Source organism: Electrona antarctica (assembly GCF_951216825.1).
Source record: "Electrona antarctica genome assembly, chromosome: 8".
Classification (NCBI taxonomy): domain Eukaryota; kingdom Metazoa; phylum Chordata; class Actinopteri; order Myctophiformes; family Myctophidae; genus Electrona; species Electrona antarctica.
In genome coordinates this window covers 1,302,270-1,326,488 of record NC_136789.1, presented here as the reverse complement: position 1 = coordinate 1,326,488, position 24,219 = coordinate 1,302,270, and the positions used below count along the sequence as shown (strand labels likewise).

The 24,219-nt window shown below is 41.0% G+C and overlaps 1 protein-coding gene across 5 annotated transcripts in view; it reads left to right on the top strand.

Moving 5' to 3' along the window:
• nrg2a (neuregulin 2a) overlaps positions 1-24,219 on the top strand; it is a gene marked incomplete at its 5' end in the record, with an annotated part of 194,291 nt that overhangs the window by 157,629 nt on the left and 12,443 nt on the right. For all 5 annotated transcript variants that reach the window (XM_079508339.1, XM_079508340.1, XM_079508337.1 and 2 more), the window contains 2 exons: positions 13,491-13,608; positions 18,513-18,589. In XM_079508339.1, coding sequence (XP_079364465.1) covers positions 13,491-13,608; positions 18,513-18,589 — 195 coding nt within the window. The remainder of the gene's footprint in view (positions 1-13,490; positions 13,609-18,512; positions 18,590-24,219) is intronic.

Genomic DNA, 24,219 nt, shown 5'->3' with positions numbered 1-24,219 from the left:
GGATTTCTGTACAAAATGGATGTTGCCTGTTTTCATGCCATGTGCCATTTTCTTGAATAAGCCATATAATTTATCCCATTTGTCCTGATAACTACGCTTTTGAAAATTGGAAACATGAAGCGGTAACAAAGACCAGATGTAACCGATACATCTATTTATTGTGTTTTGAATAGCTCCCTTGGTTTTTCCTGCACAGAATCTGTCTTGCGTATTGAGACGACATCCCAGCTGAAGTGAAAAAGAATTAAGCCAAGCTGCAGTAAATTACCGACATTAGTCTCAAAGAAAAGATTTTATGGTACAACTCTTTTTTTGTAGCTGTCTTGCATGAGGTTGTAGGTTGCTCAGTGCAGTGCCATGGTCCACTATGTGCATGTTCTTTTGGTTGTTCCATATGCACAGATGAGGTGCCTCAAGAAGAAAAAAACCTGTGCAATAGGGACCTCTTTTCATTTTTACGATTTTCCTAGAACCCTTTGGAGAGCGTGGAAAGACAGACATGTTTATGAAAGATTCCAGATGGTCCCTCTTGCACCCCCAGCTTTTCCTTTCAGTTCTTGGGCCACAAAGGATTAATCAAAGTCAGTGGCAAGGGCCTGATGGCTAAACGCTGTGGCTCTCCCTAACGTGGTGGAAACCTCCTTTCAGCCCTTCTGCAACTTGGACAGAGGAAAGTTGAAACCTGGGGTTAAACGACCAAGCAAACTCACCTGACCCTAGGCGTGCAGATATATACTAACTCTGATCCTAGCTCTGTGTGACAGAAGAGCTGATCTCAAGCTTGGATTAAAGGAACACTGAACATGTCTGCGTCATCCAGCCAGGAATGGGGATAGTCTGAACCAAAACACCTGACCCCATGGCCCAGGGTGCTTGTGCGTGTGCGTGCGTGTGCATGTGCGTGCTCGTGCGCGCATGTGCGTGGAGGGGGGTGGAGTACTGTAATCTAACTGCAGACAGACATTACCTTGTGAACTCATACTCCAAATGGTATGTTTCACATTTATTTTGGATGTACAAAGATGTACAAAACTAAACAAAATATACAAATACCCATATACAGTACATATATTTTTGGACCTGGGAAATATATTTTCACAACATACAGTACATATCTTACATGATATATATTCCTCTTCTTTGTGGGCGCTGTTTGTTTAAAACAGAGCTGGAGCAAGATGACGGCTGTTTAGTCTGCCATAACACACTCTAATAAGATCGCTTCCATATCAGATGTCACTAGATCCTCTTAACAAATGACAGTACATCCTTCTCCAGTCATTCCAATCATATCAGCCAGTACAACAGATCCTCTTAACAAATGACAAGTACATGCTTCTCCAGTCATTACAATAATATCAGCCAGTGCTACAGCTTGAATTGAGCTTTCTGTCTTTATTATACTTGGTGTCTTTTTGCAGTTGGCAGAGAGGTAAATATTTTTGGCCGATGTCCAGAAATCCCTTCCTTGTCAATTGTGCAAGGTCTGTATAAACTGCATGCACAGCCATGTTAATTTCAGTCACTCAAGTTCAATGAAGACCTTAAAAGGGGATTTGTTTGATTTGGCTTTGGTGACATCTGTGGTGTATCTGTATATGCTGAGATGGTCAAGGTCTTAAGTCATGTCTTCACGTGGTGTGGTTGTTTGTGAGCAAGGAAATAAATGTTTAAATGCTGGTATGCAGCAGTGTCCGTGATGGCAAACGGGTGGGCTTTAAAACAAGACATCCACAGTACAATCAACAACAATGCGCTTATTTTACTACTAACCAATCAAGATTTTCATACTTGCTGATGGCAGGTGGGGGTGCCAACAGCCCAACACTATAGTGATATCTTGCAAATCAAGGAGCTGAACGCAGTTGTTAGAATGTATCATAATGTAACTGCATGCAAAGCTTATTTGTAGTGCCTCTATTCACACATACATTGTGAATTCACACAGACAATTCATGCAGACATTTGCATCATAGCACATATATTGCATATTGGTTGCCTAGAAGGCCTACTGTAACTAACCTATACTGTACATTCCAAACAAGAGAAGTAATTAACAACTTAAGCCCTATGTTTTATTTTTATTTAACCTTTATTTAACCAGTAGAACTATCTAGAGACTGAGTCTCTTTTACAACTGGGAACTGGCCACGCGGCAGAAATACAATTACACGTCAATGCTACATCAGCCAATAATACATACACGATATACCTCAAAGTGCCTATAAAATACATACAACAATCTCCAAAGGGATACACTTTAAGTAACAGGGTGCAACATTGTGCACAGAGTAAATACACAATGTACAATATATACACAGAAATAACATATATATATAACGGCTAGTAACACATCCGAACATGTGAAGGTGGACTGTATACATCTAAGATGATTCTTTAAAATGTTTATGTACATAAACATACAGTATGAGAAATACCCCCATACATTGCCTATCTACCTGTAAGATGCCCTGAGGTCGCATGCACGCATCCGCCTGGGTGACGGCAGACTGCTGGGCGAGCGCTGGCGCTTTGGGATGGGGGGTCAGATCAACATATGTAATGAATTCTGTACTGGTCATATATGGAGCGTGTCTTGAGTGCACAGGGTTTGATTAGGTCAGATCAACATATGGAATGTCAGAACAGGTCAGCTCCATATATGGAGATTTAAGGGTGGCAGCGGGGGCAGTGTCTTGAGAGTACAGGGTTTGATGAGGGCCCAGGTAGGGCCGGGCCTTCATTTTCTGGCCTAGTGAGAACTCTAGTTTTCGCCGGCTGCCGGACGCGGCTGCACTAATAACTTTGGGGCATCTAGAGTTTGAATGGACAGGTATCAGTCAAAAGGGAGACATCGAAGAGGAAGGACGAGTGGGGAGGGATCAACATATGGAATGTCAGAACATATCTCCATATCTCCATATGGAGATCTAAGGGTATGAGGTTTGAGGCCAGATGTAGAGTTTCTGGCCAATATTGATGACATCAGGGATCTCCATACTGTATATGGGCATTCCCATATATGGGCTTAATATTGATGACATCAGGGATCTCCATCCCTGATGATGTCACGTGATGTCATGAGGCATGACCATATATGGAGGCGTGGGGTGATGGACGGACTGACGGGAAATGCACGTTTTCATAGTAAATGCGACCTGCAGTCGCAATCTTCGCTATGCTTGGGCAGGGTGCTTTTTTTGGAAAGGTTTCACTCATGTCAAAACACCAGTTTGAAGTTCTTACAGTAAGTATTTTTAGAAAACATTTTTAGAATCTAGAACAGTGCTTACTCCACATGGGCGGGTGTGTGCCTTGATAGAACAGTGCTTACTCCTCATGGGCGGGTGTGTGCCTTGATGGCGAATAACAGTTACCATCAAGTATGCTTTGCCGGCAGAGACTCATCACAGACGTTAATTATGCTACTGTACCTCCCAGACATCTTTAGGCACATGCTTGCCCTTATATCAGTTTATTTCAGGTGCTTTTCGTGATCAGTCAGCAACTCAGAGCTTCTATTTACCGCCACAGGGATGGAAAGCGATGTAAGAAATACGCTTGCAACTACATATCTTCATCTTCTTGACATGATGCTTTCAGTTATTGAAGGTGAATGGAGCATAACGGCTGCATCTCATTATCAATGGAGACTTGACAGGATCCCTGCTCTGCCTGCTCCAGACAGGCCTGACAGCTGACAGTTTGTATGCTGTATATTTAGCACATTTCTGAAATGATATAATTAAGGGAGGGTAAGCGTGTGAGCTGCTGTTTATTCTTTTGTCTAATTTTGATGAATTTTGACACCATTTATTTCCCTTTTCTTCCTCTGTTCCTATTTCCTGCTTGCTATCTGCCATCCAGAGGCAGCACTTTGTATCTGCTTTTATTCCCAAGAGGCAGGAGAGTAATGGGAGAAACTAAAAATGGGTGATGAAAGAGAGAAGAAGCTTCTTCTGATCAAAGACTGGAAATTGTGAGAATTTGCACTGATCTTGTTTTACAGTGATTATTATAGTTACAGTTTGAGATGCTGTCCCGTAAATACAGTAATGACATATCCAAAGTCATTACTGTGTGTCCTGTCCCCAAACCCTTACCTGCTGACTCAGTGCATGTCAGATATTATGCAAGGTTCCACTGTACGGAAAAGCTAATTGGATAGCGTATACTGTAGTGTCCTTCCTTTAGTGAGGTTCTGATTGGTGTTAAGACGGCGACATCACTGTCGACTGTCTGAGTTGCGTGCGCTGCGTTGAAACCTGGATTCAGTGTGCATGTATTTGGGACCAGATTTGTAAAACACATATAAGGCTCCGAAGATATGCAGAAACTACCTGGAGTTTCATGGGGAAACATCAATATGACATTAACGAGTCTTTAAGAACTGCCAGCTCAAGTGTCCTTTTTTACAGTGATCATATGCATATTCACTCGTAAATAGTGTCAGCTAAGATAAAACACAATTTAAATACAACAAAAATGGCCACGATCATTAATGCACAATTCTTCAACCATACCCTGAACTGGATGTTACTGTACTTATGGTGTTACTAACTTACTTTGAGCGAGGGTGTCGAGCAGAGCTCCATGGTTCGCTGTATGAACGCAACAACATGAGCTGAGAATGCCATAGCTTTATGAGCATAGGCATAGCTGTGTGATTTGCTGTATGCACTATGCATGTAGCGGCATGAGCTGAGCTGTGATTGGCGTATATACAGTAGGTACAGTGATAGACAACATGATATAAATGTGATACAACACGTCAGTATAAATTAATAAGCCTTGTCATAACAGTAGTTGATGTCTCAACTAGGCTTAACTATGTAATGCAGCCTGCATAAACTTTATGCTGGGTGAAGAGAGACAAAATTCCTTTCTCCATAAGTTATACTCCACTGTACGAAGGTGTCACATGCTGAAAACAATCGATCTACAAGCTCACAATGTGTTGCGACACAATGCACTGAGAGCTTGTGGATCTGCTGTTTTCGGCACACGACACCATTGTACGATCACTGGAACAGAGCCAACAGACACCTCTCTGATATGAATTGTGCAAGAAGTGAGAACACTTTTATCAGTCCATGCTGCACTTGATGCTGGGGAAAACCTTTTAGTATTCTCCTCTCTGGATTTTGGATTTCATAGAACAATGTGGTCAGCTGTGACTGAGTTAAGAGGGCTGAGAGGGTTTTGTTGTATCTTGTGTCGACTAGGTTTTGCTAGATTGCAACAGACTTTATCTCTGTTTCTTTGCTTAGCAAAATGAACAAGAGTTGTATTCTAGTTATTTATTGGTGTAATACTGTATGTACAGTGTGCTAAAGTGAACACCACAGGGTTGCAAACATTGATTACTTTCTTAATGAGTATTCTACGATTATTTTACACAATACTCCATATATAGGAATAAAGGGACACAGAGAGACAGATAGAGAAATCTCCATATAGGGGCATAAAAGGGACAGAGACAGATGGGTGGAACGGCTACTCTGACACGGGTATACAACAGGTATTACATAGTACGTCTGTAATCAACTTGGGCATGGATCTCCAACTTCCATCGTTACCGACTCTGTAAATGCACCAAGTCTCTGTACGTGTGTACGTACGTCTGTATCCACGCAACTCAAAAACCGTTCGCCCCACCGACTTCAAATTCGACACACGCAGTGTGTCTGGTTGTCAAGAACCAGCACAAAACCATCTGCCCAGGCTCTGGACAGGGTCCAAAGAGCTAGCCTGTACATCACAATCATGTTCTGACATCTGCAATCTGCATAGACTCCATATTTGGGCATGACTGACAAAGAACTTCATATATGGGCATAAAAGGGGCACAGACATAATTACTGGGTGGAGCATGCATTTCGAACTTGCATCGTTTCAAGTAGGCCAGTGCCCAACGGACACCACTCTAGTACGACTAAGCCTTGAGCGTCTGTTTTGTGATAACATAAACAATAACATACATGTCCAGTGTTCACACAAGTGCAGTTGACACAACACAAAAGAGTAAAAAAACACAAACAAGGACATAAAATAACAAAGTTTACAGCAGTCAAACTACCTTTGTTACACTTGGGATAATAACGAATAATGAGGGAATATTAATGTGTTTTTTTTTTTTACTTTTACAAAAACAAAATAAAAGCTCCATGGCCTGTGACCTGAAACAAACGGATTTGATTGGAATTCTTGTGTGATTTCACGCATGAACGTAGTCACCTACTGTACCTTGCATCCAATTAAGCCCTGTACAGTGTTGCCATATCAGCTTATTATAAGCTACTCTGGGCTTGTTTTTCTGTAAAGTCGCTTGTAAATATTGATAGTTGCGGGTTGCGTTGTTTTTGGGGGGATTGTTTCTTAAGTGTAGTTGCTTATTCCTTGGTCATACCGATGAATAGGAACTTGGAGCATGTCAGTTGCATTGTTCTAGACTGGAACACAATCAATTGACACAACCCACCCATTGGACCATATGGCAGCCGAGTTAAGTGTTCAGATGGGTGGTCCGTGAACATTTTCAAGTGGGCCCTGATCCAGAAAAGGTTGGATATAAAATGCTGGGCTGCAGATCTCGTCAGGATCAGGAACCTCCCTCTCCGTTATGTAGAGGCTTCTCTCATCATCCTGGATGGTTGCCGAGGATGCGTGATTTATACTCCTGTTCTGTTCTTTTCTGAAGCTACATTTTCAGTGTTTGCAGCTGTTGGATTGTTGCACAAGTAGTTGTTGTACCGTTTGTATGAGTATGACACGCAGATGCACCGCACATTTGTTTTAAGAAATACGACATGATCCCTAAGTGCATATTGGATTGGATCATTTGACCTTCAGTGTTTATTGGTTTTATGGAAGACCAATTTCATAGCTTTGAAAACGTTGAAAGTGAACAGAGCGTGGACAATGGAAGAAATCTATCGAGCTAAACTCCAAACAAGCAAACTCATCACAAGTGAAGGAATATCACAATAAATAACTTTCGGCAGTTATTTGCCAACTAAATGAGCTCATAATAAGTCCACTGTTTCCTATCGTCCCGCATATAGCTGTGAGTATCTTACTCAGACATAGAGCGCCATTCACCGATGCAAAAAGCTGCGACCACACAAGTTGCTGGAGGCCTGCAGGTGTGTTGTCAGTGTTCATGTTCAGGATGTCGGATGTGCTGAGCTTGGAGTGTGTGTATCTGCTTGGACAGGATGCTGTTGGAGCCTGCCTGCAGCAGGAACATGATGTGCAAGGCCCATGACGCGCCATTCACAAATAATACGTCCGAGATCTATTTCACTACTGCTCCTGTCCTCCCCTGCTTCAGAATCTCTGGTCTCCTACCAGTGGGATCCATTTACTGTTACCAGTAAAATATGGCGTAACAAATGTAACCCTCTATACTTAACCCGTTAAAACCGGGAAACCATCTGTGTCATTTTAGATTTTTGCGTTGGCTATTAAAAATAGCAGATACCAGTATACAAGCTTGCAGCGCGGCACATTTGATATTTTTTAACAAAAATCTTGAAAGTGTGAGAACTAGCGATTTAGAAGGCATTTGTAGAATCAGCCTCAGGTCTTAAAGTGTTCGTTGACCGGAGTCTGCCAGTGGTCTATACAAAGTCCCCTAGCTCCCTTTCCCCTTCTATTCCAAATCTTTGCTCAAAATAGCTAATCTATAAACTCACAATGCATCACATTGTGACATGTTGTGAGCTTGTGAAATATTCACCCCAGAATATGTTTAAAATGTCTAGGTTTTCAGAATGACGTTCACGGAGTAGTCACAGTCAGTCATAGTTATATTATGCAGCACCATGTCTGCCTAGGTTTTGTATGTATGTATACACCCAAACCACACACGTAATGTTCCTTGTGTTCCATAATCATAGGCAGCTCAAGGATTCTTTGGCAGATGTTTTGATTACAAAACGTTCTCACTCTGCATAATATATAATACTGTGACAAAGTGCCATGCCTGGTGGCTAATTAATGCTTTGTCATACAACGCTGTCACTCGCCAAAAATAACTGATTCACGCCACGGATAGTGCAATTAGGTCGTACGGCGAGGTAAACATTCGGGCTCGAGGCAGATGCTTTTCTCCTGAAAATAGTTGCTCACCCGGAACCCATAGCCTCTCCTTGAAAATCCCACCCTGTTAGCACATACCATGACAGGCTAGACTTTGGCAAGATGATTAACTGTGCTAAGTGGGAAATCAAAGTAGACACTTTTATTGCAAAGCAAACAGCCTGAGAGGGAAAAGAGAATCCATGGCTTCATGTGCACTACCGAGTTCATGCTGTGATTTGTTTTTGTTGTATGTTGTTGTTTTTTTCTACTAGTTGGGGTTTGGAGTCTCCGCCCTACTGTATCAATAAAGGCCACCAATGGTGCCTTATGCCTTGTTGGATGACAGGCAGATGGTCTGCACAAAATAGAAGTATAATACAGTATGAGTATAGTATGGCATATGTTTTAAAATATACAAAATATTTCCCAAAATGGTCTTCTATAAAACCAGAAAATATGGTTTTGAGTTTTGAGTGGCTAAAATTATGTTTGCTTGAAATAAATATGAAATATTAATAATAATGTATGAAATATTATGTTGTGGAACTATGGACTAAACTAGCATTATGTCCATGAGTACTATGTGTCCTGCTCCACAGCCTGCCTTCCAAAGTCAAACAATCAGCCAGTAAAAAGAAACCTGCTTTGGGGCTTCCCCAAAGGTCTTTCAACTCCTCAGCAGCTCCTAAATACAGGCGAGTGCATTTAACTGTGGTCTGTTGTTATGGCAGATCTATAGCTTCTGGAGATCATGACCTAGTGCTGAAACAGAAGAACAGTAGATGGAACAGATGGAAGAAGATTATTATTATTATTTTACCTAAGTAGAAATTACACACTCTAGAAATACTCTGATACAAGTAAAAGTCTGATATTCAAATGTTACTATAAAAATCTTTAGAAAAAAGCAGATCTACTATTCAATTGAATTTTATTAAAGTATCAAATCACAACAAGTTGCCTCAAAACACTTTACATAGAGCGACAAAGCTCTGTCAGACCGACGGCCATCTGCCTCGCCCGTGCGTTGCCACTATGTGTTATGAGGTTATATATCTGCAACATAGCTGAAGTATATAGGGCTGAAGTGGTTAATGTATGTTTTGTAACAAATGTCCCAAAATTCTGACTAAAATGGCTAAAATTACCTAAACATTGTACAGTACTTGAGTACTTAGTTTAGTTACTTTAAATTCCACCACTGACAATAGGACACTCCCACCTGCAACCAGTTAGCTGCCCAGCAACACAAAACCAAATAAAAACCTGGGTGCTCCTGTTTTGGGTCTGAAGTTAACTCCCAAGCTGTGTCCAGAATGCAGTAGTTGTTGAATTCCAGACGTTCTGTGCACCTGTCTTGCACACCAACAACATTTAATCACAGAATGAGAACTACAGATGTTCTTGACACTGATAAAGAGGCATGGCACTTTTCTTTGACTTTGACCCTGTCAGCCAGAATGATACCTATAGATAGATAGATGTGACCAACAGGTCTTGATGGGAATCCAAAACTTGTCCTATTCAAGTTGTGCGGGGTTATAATGGAAGGGTCTTACATTCATTGTTATTATACAACACCTCTTACAGTAATGACACAGGAAAGCTTGCAAATTATCAAAATATAGTTCAGGTTTTGCATCTACATTTGTTAACTTAATATATCATATGTCTTCATGAATTATCAGTCATGTTTCTATTAATGTGCATAACTTTCAAAACTATTATTCCACTTTAGTGGCCATCAATTGTTTTTTGCCTTGGTTTCCCTTCTGGTATCTTTGATGTGGCTCATTACAAAAATAGGACCAAGGCAAAACTTGGTCTTTCCATCTGTCCTTAATTGAGCAATATATTAAAGTACTACTTCACCCATCTTCATATGCTCAATTTAAGATGGTGCCGTTTCTATCTATCTGGTCTGTGTCTCAGAGGAGGGTTGTGGACAGTTCTGAAACAACAGTTTCTGAACCGATACTGGCACACCTGAAATCACCATATATACAGTTAATATGTGCGTGTGTGTTTGTGTGTGTGTTAGGTTGCGCACAGGTGGTGAAAAACAACCGTGCTGTTTTCGTGCTCAGACGCACCCAGCCACCCACCCACCCACCCAGCAATACACACAAACAAACAATATACATACAAATACACACAAGTACACATCTGCCTCTCTACTCTATTGATGATCACTATACATAAGTACCTCGAACAGGGGCATCCACTTCAACAGGTGAACAAAGTCCATATTAATTTAACAGATTTAACTGAATTAAAACAAAATCAGGTCTTATGGTAGAGACGTGAGACATCCATCTAAACCAGTTGTCCGTGAAGACTTCAATTTGACCTCTAAAGCTGAATGTAATTCTCTCCATAATAAATATACTATAGATTAAATCAATCCATTAATTTATAGTTGGTATAACATTTGTAAGACAATTTTTGTTAAGGCTTTTATGGATGCCACCAGCAATACCCTCAGTAAATACTGATCCTGTAGATGTCTATAGATGTCTTATCCTGATTGATCCCAGGAGCACCTTTTTACTATTTATTTCTTTAAATATTTTGTATCTACTGTACCTGCAGTGCACGTTGAGCACCTGGTTGCTTCCAATTGCCTCTAAGTACTGATCCTGCTTTGCAAATTGAAGTCCTTCCAGATCTGCAAGATACATGGTTTTAAAATCAAAGGGAATGTCAACACCTAAAACTGCTTCCAGGGCTCTTTTGTTCGACCACAAACTGTTAAGAATGTTATTTTGGATAGCATATTGTTGTTTAGATTTATTGTTTACCTGGCATCCTTTATTTGTGGCACTACATTGTTCTCTCTGCAACTCTATTTATGTGACTATTTACTTTATTGACTAAGTTCATGCTTAATCGGCTTATTCCAATCTCACACTTCAAATCGCTCTGGTAAGAGCATCTGCTAAACGCCTAAATTATAAATTGTACGTCCCTTCTGTGTACTATATGCCTGCTGTAAATGTTTCACAAACTGGTCAACTGGTAAATTTAAACATCTGACTGTCATCTACGATGATAACATCATTGACAGATGAACAGTCAGGACATATCATACCTCCTAAAAGCACAATACCAAAGTATTATGCTTAGATTGACCCAATGAGGATTTAGAGGTGAAAAAATAACAGAAAAACAAATTATTTAAACTCCTTTCTTTATAAAATATAATTGTTGCTAAAAAGCATTGCTGGGTCTTACAGGGTTTGTTTGTAACTAGGTTTGTCATTCTGTTAGAACTTATGGGTAAACCCATAAGATTTCTGAGAGAGTTCAACGGTTCAGTTCAGGCTTGTTAAGGACAACTTAACAAGGTCAGGGAATTCATAAATCCATAACTTTAATCGAACAGAAATATCCAATATCCTAATTTCCTAAATATGTTTTCATCAATACTGTACGTTTACTTTATTGTAGCTCAGGGACTAAAATTAGAAAGGTAATTATAATTTGACAGCTCTTAATAGTTCTGCTAATTCAATCAGTCTCTGAATGGTAAATGGTGCATTAATAGGCTATAGCACCTTGATCCAAAGTAATCTGCAATGTGCATTATGTTACAGGCTCAGCCACACACCAACGGCGGGGAACGCCATGTAAGGCACCAACCTGCTCAACGGGAACAGTTAGGGGTTCAATGTCTTCCTCAAGGACACTTCGGCCCTATCTTGTGCCACCCCTTACCCCTTATCCCAAAACTTATTTGCCATTTTTTACTATTTTGAAAAACATTTTAAAACAGTTCAACTAGCTGATCTACATCGACACGTTGTGAGCTTGTAGATCGGCTATTTGAACTCGGCTATTAAAAGGTTTTTTAAAAATAGTAAAAAATGGTAAATAAGTTTAGGGTTAAGGGGTAAGGGGTGGCGCAAGATATAGCCCTTTGTCACTAAGCCAATGGGGGCTGGGAATCGAACCGATCGCCTGGCATTTCCCAAGCGGCGACTTTACCTCCTGAGCCACAGTTACCCCAGGCTCTATCTTTTATTGTTTGAGCTCAGCCATAATCATACTCTTGAATTCTTTTTTCTTTCATCAGAGGTGCTGGTAACCATAATATGAACCCTAGCGGCCCTATTCTGGAGTGAATGTTAGGTCAAAATAGTAGATCTACAAGCTCACAACACATCGCGTCACAACATGTTGTGAGCATGCAGATCGGCCATTTTTTAGGCGAGACTTTCAGAATGCAGAGGGGAAAAAGGGAATAGCCCTGGTGGGAGTATAGACCCCTGGGGGACCGGGATCAACTGAGAATATAGGGTGTAAGTAATGGATGTAGTGGACATCACAACCTTCTCATTCACAAAGGAAACTGTTAAATGTTTGGGGACACTGTGCTTGGTGTATTGTAATATAATAGTCGACTAAATGACCCGGAGTGTGGGAATGTTTGGATACACTCCAGTGAGCTGTCACACCCTGGAGAGAGGCTGATATGCAGGCTGGCTGCAGGTGCACCGGACTACGATCAATCACCTCTCAATATGAATCCTATATGGAGTCGGAGTATCCTCCATCTCCTCCTTTCTACAGCCTAATCCTGCTACGATCAATCACCTCTCAATATGAATCCTATATGGAGTCGGAGTATCCTCCATCTCCTCCTTTCTACAGCCTAATCCTGCCACTGTGCTCCTCTCTCAGCACTCCACCTCCCTCAGACTGCCCTGTTTTCCTCCTGATAAGCAGGCTTCATCCCAAACATATTATATCTATTCAGTCTGGGGGATTAAGTGTAGTTACATGACATTTTAGGCCATTCCAAGGACCTGAGTCATTGCGTATACAACTCCTACGCTATGTCAGGGAAATATTTATCTTTGCTCATAGAACTTCTTGAGATAGTGTCAACACTGCTGAGAGACACAATTAGATTTGTGGATGGAAAACTGAGAGGACTCATGAGTGTACAAGTGTATAATATAAGGGAGCAGACTCATGAAGACGCAGGTGGATTCTGCTGATGAAAAACAAATGAGTGATTCTCCCTTGCTAGTTAAACTACGACTCTGTGTACCACTGCTACTGTAAATCAAGATGTCTTGTATTTGATATCAGGATGATTCCAAAAACTAGGCTTCATGGGTCATCATTGCAACATGTTATGTCATGGGGGTCAAGTACTCCAGCAATAACAATTGAGTGTGACGCACTCATCTTATCCTACAGGGTTTTTCTATGACTACTAAGTGATCCTTAGGTACATTGTTCTTGAATTTGAATTCATACAGTATTATATATATCTGTACCATATATTATTATACTCTAAAAACTCTACTTTACATGCCTGCCTAAATTTGATGAACGTGTATAAACCCTCTCATCCTAATGTGTGTGTGTTTTGTTTCTCTCTCTGTCTTCCCCAGTAACCACCACAACGACATTTTCAGGCCATGCCGGAAAATGCAATGAAACAGAAAAGGCCTACTGTGTGAATGGCGGCGACTGTTACTTCATACACGGTATAAATCAGCTCTCCTGCAAGTGAGTGACCTCCTCTGTTACAATTCTAGGTCTTCACACATCACAACATGGTGAAACTTTTTGCCGTTTTTGTCAGAGGCCAGGAATGCCACTGAGCTGCAGTCAGACACATCATTTCAGGGAAAAAAGGAGAGGGTATGGAGTAGAAAGTGGTTAATGAACGTGTGATTGCAGACAAGAAAATGTGTTTCACGTAACATACAGTTTAGATCAATGCGGGTGGATTGATATGTACTCAGCGCCTATCCAAAATCAGATTAATCTTCAAAAGAAAACAACGTTCAGAGGTGCCAACAAGTGGTGGCAATTGCATCCTCTGTGACCCCAAATGATGTCTCTGGGTGCAGCAAGTGTACAGTGCTCAAGTTTCCTGGCTGGATCTGAATGAAAGCTAATTTCATGACGATTTCCCCCCCTCTTAGCTCCACACCCAGATTATCCGGTCCTCCAGCTAAAAGCAGTGTTTATACTCAAATAAAAGAGGCCACAATGTGTCATCACTCACCTTTTGTGGATATTCCTAATGCTGATAAGAGAGGAGGAGATGGTGACGGAGCTCATCCTTTTTAGTCATGTTTAGTGTACAGGAAGCGTCCCCATTTAAAGGCCTTTCAAAATGTCATGAGTCACTGGTTTAGTGGTGAGCAAATATTTATGCCTGTTAGAGGCCCCCAATGAGGTAAATAGAATCACTGCTTACATTCAAGGCCCTTGGAAAAAGAAGATCAGGCCCCACATCTCTAGTGCTCAGCGGAGAACCACGCATGTCCACTTCTCAGGATCATGTTTTTCCAGACATTTTTTATGTAACGTCAATGCTTTTTAGTGTGACGTCGAAAGAGTGTCACAATAGAGTAAAAACATTAAATGTAGGCTATTCACGCACACACATACATTGAAATGTTCCGTTCCTCACTTACCAGCATTATGAGTAACCTTCAGTAAACTGACTCAACATCCAACAGATTGTTTTATGCCAAGGGTCATGAAACAGAGGTGTGTGTGTGTGTGTGTGTGTGTGTGTGTGTGTGTGTGTGTGTGTGTGTGTGTGTGTGTGTGTGTGTGTGTGCGTGTGCGTGTGCGTGTGCGTGTGCGTGCGCCGTGCGTGTGTGCGTGTTTATTTGTGTCATGCACAAGATCACAAGAACACACGCATGAACAAACGCACACATGATGCACACATTCAGATTGCCTGTGTGTGCGTGCTGGATTACCTCTTTCCCAGGTGTTTCGCCCAGGACGGACAGGGTTTTGAGGTTAGGTTCAGGCATTATTTCTGTGAGTTTAGGGTTCAGATTAAGGTTAGGGTTACATTTTGCCCTAATTTTTCCTTCCTTGGATCATTAATATACTTTCTTATCTTCAAAACACATTTTGCTGCTACTCCTACAGATTTTGTCTAAACCTCACACAAATCACTACACAGTATCTTTGGAGTCACAAACATGTATCATACAAACTTTAATTGGTTTCCAAAGTTTATGGGTCAGGCCTATTTTATAGTCCGATCAAATTTGAGTCAGATATTAAGCCAAAGGTGATTTTACTTTGACCCATATCTAATTTGTAGCACTTGTTACTACAAATTAGATACACATGATCTTGGGAGTCACATGACAATGACTGTCAAACATGTTTTTGATTTTCCATACTGTTTCCAAATTTAGTGGGAGGATGAACATCCACTCAACCCAAAATTGGAATCACATGTTGAGGGGACCAGAGCTTTCACTTCTGCCCACAGGGGGCACCACAAATGCAAATTGTTCAACCGTTGGTATGTTGTAGAATCACAATTCATACCCTGCAGCTTCCTCAGGTCCTGACAGCTGCAACCCATGATTTACACAGCCCTAGGCAACCCAGCCTGGTGGAGTTGTGCACTCTGCAGAGAGCCCCTTTATAGTGGAAATGTCACTTTAAACATTATGAAAGAAAATAATTAGACATTTATTTTGTATTTTTTGTAAAACCTGAATGATGTAGATAAGAGATTTGGAACTAGAAGTGTGTTACATGTAAAAAGAGCTCTAGCTGCTCTCAGCTCCGAACATTTCTTTTGAGATACAGTAACATGAGTCAATTTACATAAATATATTGAATCAGGGAAGGAATTCTATTTTAGGGAAATGTAAAATGTATTAGGCTACTGGTTGTTGCTGTATAACTATTTAAATTATCCAGCTATATGGAACTGTCATAGCACACAAGCTCATGTGTTTTTGTTGTTTTGCTATTGTTGGACATACTGTTGTATACCCTGGTTTATTACGGGTCATCATATTCCATGTGTCTGCTGGTGGCCCCTATAGAGCAGTTATATACATTGGCCCGGCCTTGTGCATTCAGCTGGCCTGAGGAACAGCATTCAACAAACAATGAAGACATGGCTGCAACAGCCCTTCTATAAGCTGTGTACAAATTGGAGAGAGCAATAACTCAATTGCTGCAGCTAATTCACTCACGGCCGGGGCATGGGTCCAGAGGAGTTGGATAATGCAGTGAAGGCCTGGAGGGATTTGTTGCCCCCAAGCCATCTCATTCGATATAGGCCAGACTTCAGCAGGTATTACGCTCTCACTGAACAAGTCCTGCAGACAAGCCGGGCTCCTTCACTTTACAATAGCGCACTGGGTCTAAAAGTGGGGTCTGGGAAACCCCATGAGGCCTTGGGGTTCCGTGGTTGCCCCAGCAAAATTAGCATGGGTACTCTCTCCTGATTGGCTGAAATTGGCAACCCACCTGAACATGTGGTTTTCTGTTTATTAAAGAGCTGGAGAGATGAGGAGACTCCCGTTACTGAACAAATACTCTAGCAATGATTGCTCTCAGAATATGTAGAGCTCAACTAAAAGGTGTTTTTCTTTTAAAGATGGAGTGCCGTGATTTATTTCCACCCTAAAACATGATCATCAGGTCTTATTGTTATATAAGGAGGTATAATCTTTTCAAAAAAGTGTACAGTATTTCTTAAAATGTTGTTTTTATGTGGGCACACCCACCAGTTCATTAAGTATGCCTGGTTTGCCTGGTGGGTGGTGATGGGTGGTGATCCACCTGAACTGAAGCCGCACCCACAGCTGTAGTTGTATGATAAAGGGGGAGGGGTTAGGGGAGGGGCTGATAGTTTGATGTTTATATTGAATATTGAATATTGCTGTTTATTTCATTGGCCCATTTGACTGTCAAGGGTTCAGCCTCCAGGAAGAAACCCTATATACAAAGTTAATACACCATTGCACATAAAAATGACTCCAGGGTGTCTAATGAAGTAACCTCATAGACACATGAAAAACAGGAAAAATACAAACATTGTGGCACTCCCTCTTTAAGCAAATAAAGCACTCCTCCTATACACGCCTGAGCCCTGGACTCATCACTTCGTGTACCGGTATAGCTTGAAGTTTTATATCATTTTTATTTTCAACTTGAGTCCATCAGCATTAATCATTCAAAGGGATTCAAAGAGAAGGAATTTCACAAGGCAAGACAGCAACCCTCCACACACACAAATATATTCAGGCCAGTGCTTTGGGAGCTCCCACCAGCATGGAAGTTTCAGTTCAGCTCTCCCTCTAAGGCCTCCCTACGGAGCCCCACACGAACATAAGTTATGCTCAATGTTAGAAAGGGGCTTGACCAAAAAAAGTTAATGGTGGAATTTATAGTATTATATTACAAATTCTTGCATTCCATGCCTCATGTGCCGTTTAACTTTCAAATGTCTCATTGGGATTTACTATTGTTCAATTACAAAATACCTTTGTTTTCGTATGACGAGACATGAAAGTCTGAATACCCATTCTTGATATCTGATACTGTATTGTACGTATCTGATATTTTTATAATTTAGGGCACCGTATTAACCCTAAACTTTCTGGAAAGCTTCCCCTCACCTTCGTAGTGGTATTTCCCAGCTAAACACATCACTCACCGTGAGTAATTTTGTATGGAATAACATAACACTCCAGGGAGGCATTATGTAAATCTCATAAATCATAGTCCTGAGTGAAAGAGTGGAATGTGGGTACCCCTAAACAGGGGAGCTGCTGGTAAGATGGGGACCCAGTGACGTTTACACTGGACGCTACAGTATATTTAATAAACAATGAAATGTATGATCTATTGCCAAGATTCAACTATCTATTGCTTGTGTGTATGGACCAAGGAAACTTTAAGGGCCTCCTTCAGCCCCAAGGTCCTTTTTGTGAATCCTGCCCCCCAACAGACCAGCCACACATCCTGAAGTTATTAGAAGAGAGTTGAGAACAGATGAGAAGACTAGTGGAGGAAACATTGTAGAAATGGGGTGATGAAAGGGTTGTGGTCATTAGATGAATATGTGTCCATATTGATCTGAGATGATCCAATCAGAATCAGAAAGACTTTGTCACACCTTAAACATACTTTAAAGTAAAACCAAGGGCGAAACACTTTTATCCAGCCTGCACCTCAATCCTGCTGATCTTGAATCTGGTACTGCTTAATGCTTGTACAAAAAGTGTCAATTCATGCAACAGGAATGGATCAAGTAAGGGAATGGCCCTTTGGTTACAAATGGATAAATGAACCCAGAGGGTTTTACTGTGTATTCTCTGTCATCTCTGCTCTTGTCCAACCTCATCAGGTTCACACTATAAGCAGATTAACCCAATGGTCACTCTTAAGTACTTGGAAATGACCTATTAACCCTGCCAATTTGTTTACCTACTCTCACCTGATTTACATAATTTCCTGTAACCTCAGAGAATGTCTACAACCACATTTGTAATTCCAGTAAATTCATAATTATACTGTGTACATGTATGTTTGTTTTGTTTTTCTTCACTTCTTGTATGTTTGTTTGTTTGTTTGTTTTTTTCTTCTTTATTTCTTCACAACACTTCTCTTACTCCCCTCTCCAGATGTCCGGATGGATACTTCGGCCCAAGGTGCTTACAGACCGAACCGCTGCGGTCGTACATGCCCAAACCTTTCAAAAGTATGTTCACCTGACAACCAGAAGCTGAGGCAAAAAGACAGTGTTGTCACTGGAATAACTCTAATGGACTTCGTCCACTGACACCCCCCCCCACCCCCCACACTCCCCAAACTCTCTTTCGCCTTTCTCTTTTTGTCTTTCTGTTTCTCAGGTCAACGCACGCAATGAGCTGTGCTCTGCACACAACCTACTACACAATGGTGTCAACCATGGGAACGCACACTCTGCTTCTGCTGTCCATTGTTGTGCTGTTGATCTAATTCTGTGTTTCTCTGCCTCTCTCTCTCTCTCCCTCTCTGTCTCCCCCATTTCCTGCACATATTCTCTCCTCTCTCTCAACACCCCCACCCACTTTTGCTCTCTCTGTCTCTTCTCTTTCTCACCCCCCCCCCCCCCCCCCCCCCTCTCTCTCTCTCTCTCTCTCTCTCTCTCTCTTTGTGGCTTTTCTTTCCATCAGGTGTCCAAATGACTTTACTGGTGATCGCTGTCAAACCTACGTTATGGCCAGTTTCTACCGTATGTCCATTTCCTCTTCCGTCACTCTCTTTAAGACTCTATCTCTGTCTTCTGTAGTGCATGCTGGATGTAGAGTGACGTGCGTTGGTTTCCTGTATAGTCTCTAGTACTCTAGTTTAAAACTGTTGTGTCTGGTTACTCTGATATATAGTATGATAATGTAGCCCAGAGTTACAGATGGGTAAATTTACACTGAGGATTTTACTGTGTACATACATACATGTTAGGCCTGCATGCCATCTAGTAGTACGTTCTCTGTGTTGCATGTGTGCACCCCCACCACAGAGGGCAGCTTGTATGTGACAAGCGGCGAGCTGCATTTTTGAGCGTCCCGTTTTCTGACACAGAGTAAACGTTACATGCATCTATAAAACGTCAAGCTGCATGTCACAATAATAGTCTAATGAGGCATCCATCTTCAATAGCCCACCTTTTACTAATGTAATAATGCTGCTTGGTTGATGCAATCAGCTTCGAACAAAAGTCGTGTATGGGCGCTATTAGTGCTGAGCCGTACACAGAAAGACGAGCCTAATCGATTACATTTACATTTGACATTTTTAGGCGTTTAGCTGACATTCTTATCTAGCCAGAGGAATACAGTTCTAGTGGGCACCTAAACCTCAAAATTACTTTTTTTTCTTCTTTTTTTAAGCAAAAAAATAGAATAAATATAGGCCTATGCTTTGGAAAATGGTCAGATATAATGTATAATATAGCCTATGTTTTGAACAGGCACTGTCTGAATTTTTACGACTTCTTGTTAATGCCAAGATGACTCGCTATCCACAGGTCAATTTGTAGCGACTGAAGACATTAGGCCTTATTTATATATTATAAATATAAATATATATTTTTTATATTATATCTGGTCATTCTGGTTACCAGCCAATGCAGCTGTACACCAAGCTTCAGTTGTTAGACCGTCGTCATTACAATCAATGCTATGGACTGCGAGGGGTCAGACTCATAATCACTGATGGTCTTGAAATCCATACGTACTAGCATTCATTTATAGGTTTATAGCAATCCTGAGTGTTAATCTAACACTTGAGAGTTAATTGTTTGCCCTAAAAGTGCAAACAATTAAGTAAATTTGTAAAACTGATGAAACTAGCTGTTAACTAAGCCCATTCCATTTTGAAGGTGCTGTATTGTTATAACAAAGCTCTATATTCCAATAGTAGTCATTAATGTGTGTTCAGTAAGAGTGGTCCCCGTCTCTCCATCTCTTTAGTAAGCAGACAATACATTTTCAGCTGGGTTACAAATTGCATCCTCTCAGGAGAGAGAACCCAACAAAGATGATTTAGCAGCTTTTGTTCCACTTCCAATTTTGTCAGCTCATTTATTTGTTTCATCACTTCCAATTGCACTTCTTTATCCTGCATCGTGAATGAGTTCTCTTTCCTGATTGGATGAAATTGCTATCCCGACCTAAAGAAGAGGTATTCTATATTTACCATGGGAGTATAGATATATTGAACACAAAAATGTCACTTGCACCACCTTTAATTGGTTTGCAATAGAGTACCGAAGTCTGACGTCAATATCGGTATAGAGGTCCACAGGTTCATGTACTTTTTATTTGCATTGTAATCCCCATAGGAGGATTTTAGATCGCTGAAGAACTGTGTTTGAAAAATAAACATGTCATCCCAGCCGTTTTACTCATATTGATATGAAAAATTAACTGACTGAGAGAAAAAGCTAATGTTACTGCTGCTGAATTAGTTACATTTTCGCTAGAAACAGACGGTATCAAATATGAGTGACTGACGGTCGTAAACGACACAGAGCCACCTCCCCGACAATTTCGCAGAGACAGAGTTTATTTTTGGACTACAATGCTTATATGAGATGATTTTAAGATGACCCCAAGTTATTCTCCATAGAGAAATTACTTCCGTGAACCAGGGGATGAGCGAGTGACGTCAGGACTTCGGCGCTCTATAAACCCACCAACAGCCAAAATGGCTTGAGTGGCCTGTTATAGGCCCACCAGGTTTCTCATCAATAATTATACCCTAGAGCCATTATATTGGTTGCACATAATATAATAAGGGATATGCCAAGCTGGCACAAATTAATGCACTGGCTTTTTCCACCACCACAATAGGGGTAATTTCTGCAGATCACTTCGACCTTAATCTTGTACAAAGGAAAAGTCACAATTGGTTTTATTCCTCTTTTCCTAGCTTTCACTAATGTAGACCACCTTTTCCCATAAGCAGGGAAATTGTGTTAACACAGCAAAGATATTACCTGCTTTCACAAATATTGTTCATTAGCCCCAGTTCATGTACTATCTTAGAGTTCAGTGTTGAACAGCTCCACTAGCCTGGGGCAAAATATTTCAGCCCTACTCCATTCCACACTGGCAACATCAGCAAACACGTCCATCAGCCAGAGAATTATACCCAGATTAGTGGAAGGATTCTGGAGAACGATGGCTCGACAGATGTTGCCTTTAAGCATTTGGCTTTGGAATGGTATCCACACAATGTAGGATCGTCGTATCTGTAGGCTATCATCTCCAGGTTACTACATTCTTTATGTTTACACTTTAACGTCACTCTCATGTTAACTACTAATGGTATTTATTTAGTGGTGGGCGGCTTTCAAAGGGCAGAGCATGTACTGTAATCAACAGAGAATGACGTTAACAAAACATAAATTGAAGAGTCAGCCTTGTTTCAGATAAACACTTGAGGTTCCACTTAGCTTGGACTTAGCGTGCTCTGAAGTCTTTAGAAGGCATTTAAAACAATTATATTTACATCATTGTTAAATTAACATAGATTATGTCAAAACATGAAATGCCCCATGAATTATTACACAACATCAATGTGTTGGCATCATGTCTATGCAAGTCCATGTTGTTTTGATTCAGTAAAGCCTACTTTACACTTAGTTGCACACCGGTGTCACGCACTGTTGTGAGCTTGTAGATCGTCTATTTTCAGCACGTATAACTCAGGCTTAAAACATAACATCTCAAACGCCATAGTCTGCCATTATACTGTATCTGCTTGCTGCTGCCTGTAGAAGTGCTTTATTACTCTCTGTATATCTCTGAGAAACAAATTGGGATATTAGTGTTATTCTTTTAATTTTGTTGGTGTATCATACTGACACAAATTATGGTGTAAGTTTAAATATATAGATGTTTTTAAATAACTACTGGCATGCAGGCATGCAAGCAGAGTTTCTATTTCAAATAAATATACAGAATGTAAGACTGGGGCAGATGTATGACTTGGACCTGCAAATTGGGCCTTTTAAGATGGAGAATCTGACTTCAGGATTTTTAATATGCGTCTTTGTTACATTCAGTTAAAACTCAATAGTAGATGATTTGAGCTCAGCCTGGAAGTGCAGATGTATTCCCTTTCCAAGGAGGGCATTGATCACAAGGCCCTTCTCATTACTGCTGTTAGAGTACAAATCAGTACATGCACAGACATTCAACAAGGATGAGCTGGATCATCCAAATAACATCATGTTTTAATTCTGGTAAAGACAACATAAATCATAAAACCAAGAACGGGGAATCGTAAAATCAGAGAAAAAAAATCGTAAAACTTTATTTACATGGCACTATATTAAGTCAGTTTACGAAGTGCTTTACAGCAAGCAAGGCATACACATTAGAAGATCAGGAAAAATAAAAACACGTAAAAATGTGACTGGAAAAACATAAGAGGCCACACGTAACCAATGTAATAGCTTATTTCAGTTTAATTTAATGAGGTGCTGCTATGAATGATAGTTTCCTCTTTCTGGAGGAGGGTGAGGCAGTAAAACACGTTTCAAAGAGCATACAGCTTTCCTCCCAAAAAAAGCACACGTGCACCTGCAAACAGACACACGCATGCATGAGCACGCGCGCGCGCACACACACACACGCACGCACGTGCACACACACACACACACACACACACACACACACACACACACACACACACACCCTAGTGCCTCATCAATCCCATTTAGATTTTTTCGAGTCCCCACCTCCTAGAAGGGTGTCTCCCATTCCCCAGAGGTATCAGTGATGGCCGTGTAGAGAGAACAGAACAGCCTCAGCTCCTCGGCCATAAGGGCTTGGCTTAACAAGAGCATGTTGTCATAACAACAGCTGGGATTTGCTGCAACCCAAGTAAAAGCGAGTGAGCTGCCAGAGATATGGGCTCAGCTGTGTCGGCACAATCTCCCAGTGGCCTCCCTTTCCCACACGCGGCAGAATCCAACTTCCAAAACGTCACATTTTTAAACATAGCTTCTCTAATTGAGCATTGTTTTAATTAGCCGTGTCTGTTAATTTCATGTGATTGAAGTTATTGGCAATCAAGAAAAGCCTGATTTTTTTAGTTGCCAGCAAAAGTGTCATTTTTGTCGAACAGCACAGCACATAACACCTTGGCACTGACCCAAAGATCAGAAAAACATCTGAGAAAAACATGAGAACAGGAATTGGTCTCCACAGAACTTTGACATTGACTCTGGTTCTATAATGTCTTGTACTGTAGGTGCAGCATCAGCATCACCTAGAATCACTCGTATTTTCAAAGAATTTGACTTGGTGCATTGCTCTAAGCCAGGGGTTCTCAACGTTTTTGGCCGGGGACCCCCGAAAATGCTTTGGCAACGTCTCGGGACCCCTGCCCCGCCCCCTCCCGACCCCCAATATAAATTGACTGCTACAATAACCTTAAACCATTTTGGGCGGGAACCCCTTTTGGTGTTTTAAGTTATAATTTAGCTATTTAAAAATAGCAGATCTACAAGCTCATAGCGCGCCACCGAGTGGCGCGCTACGAGCTTGTAGGTCTGCTATTTTTGAAAAATCGTGAAAAAAAAAGAAAAAAAAAATCCTTTTTTTTTTTTTTTTTTTAATAATTTGGGGACCCCCTAAAATAATTTGGCGACCCCCCGAGGGGTCGCGACCCACGGGTTGAGAACCCCTGCTCTAAGCCACACGCAAAATTATAAGCAGCAAGATAAAAGTGGGAAAACATAGAAATAATGCATGTCTTCAGAGTCACAATCACTTTCACTGGACACATACAGCAAGGTACACTACAGTAGGTTTGCACATAAATAATGTTGAGCAC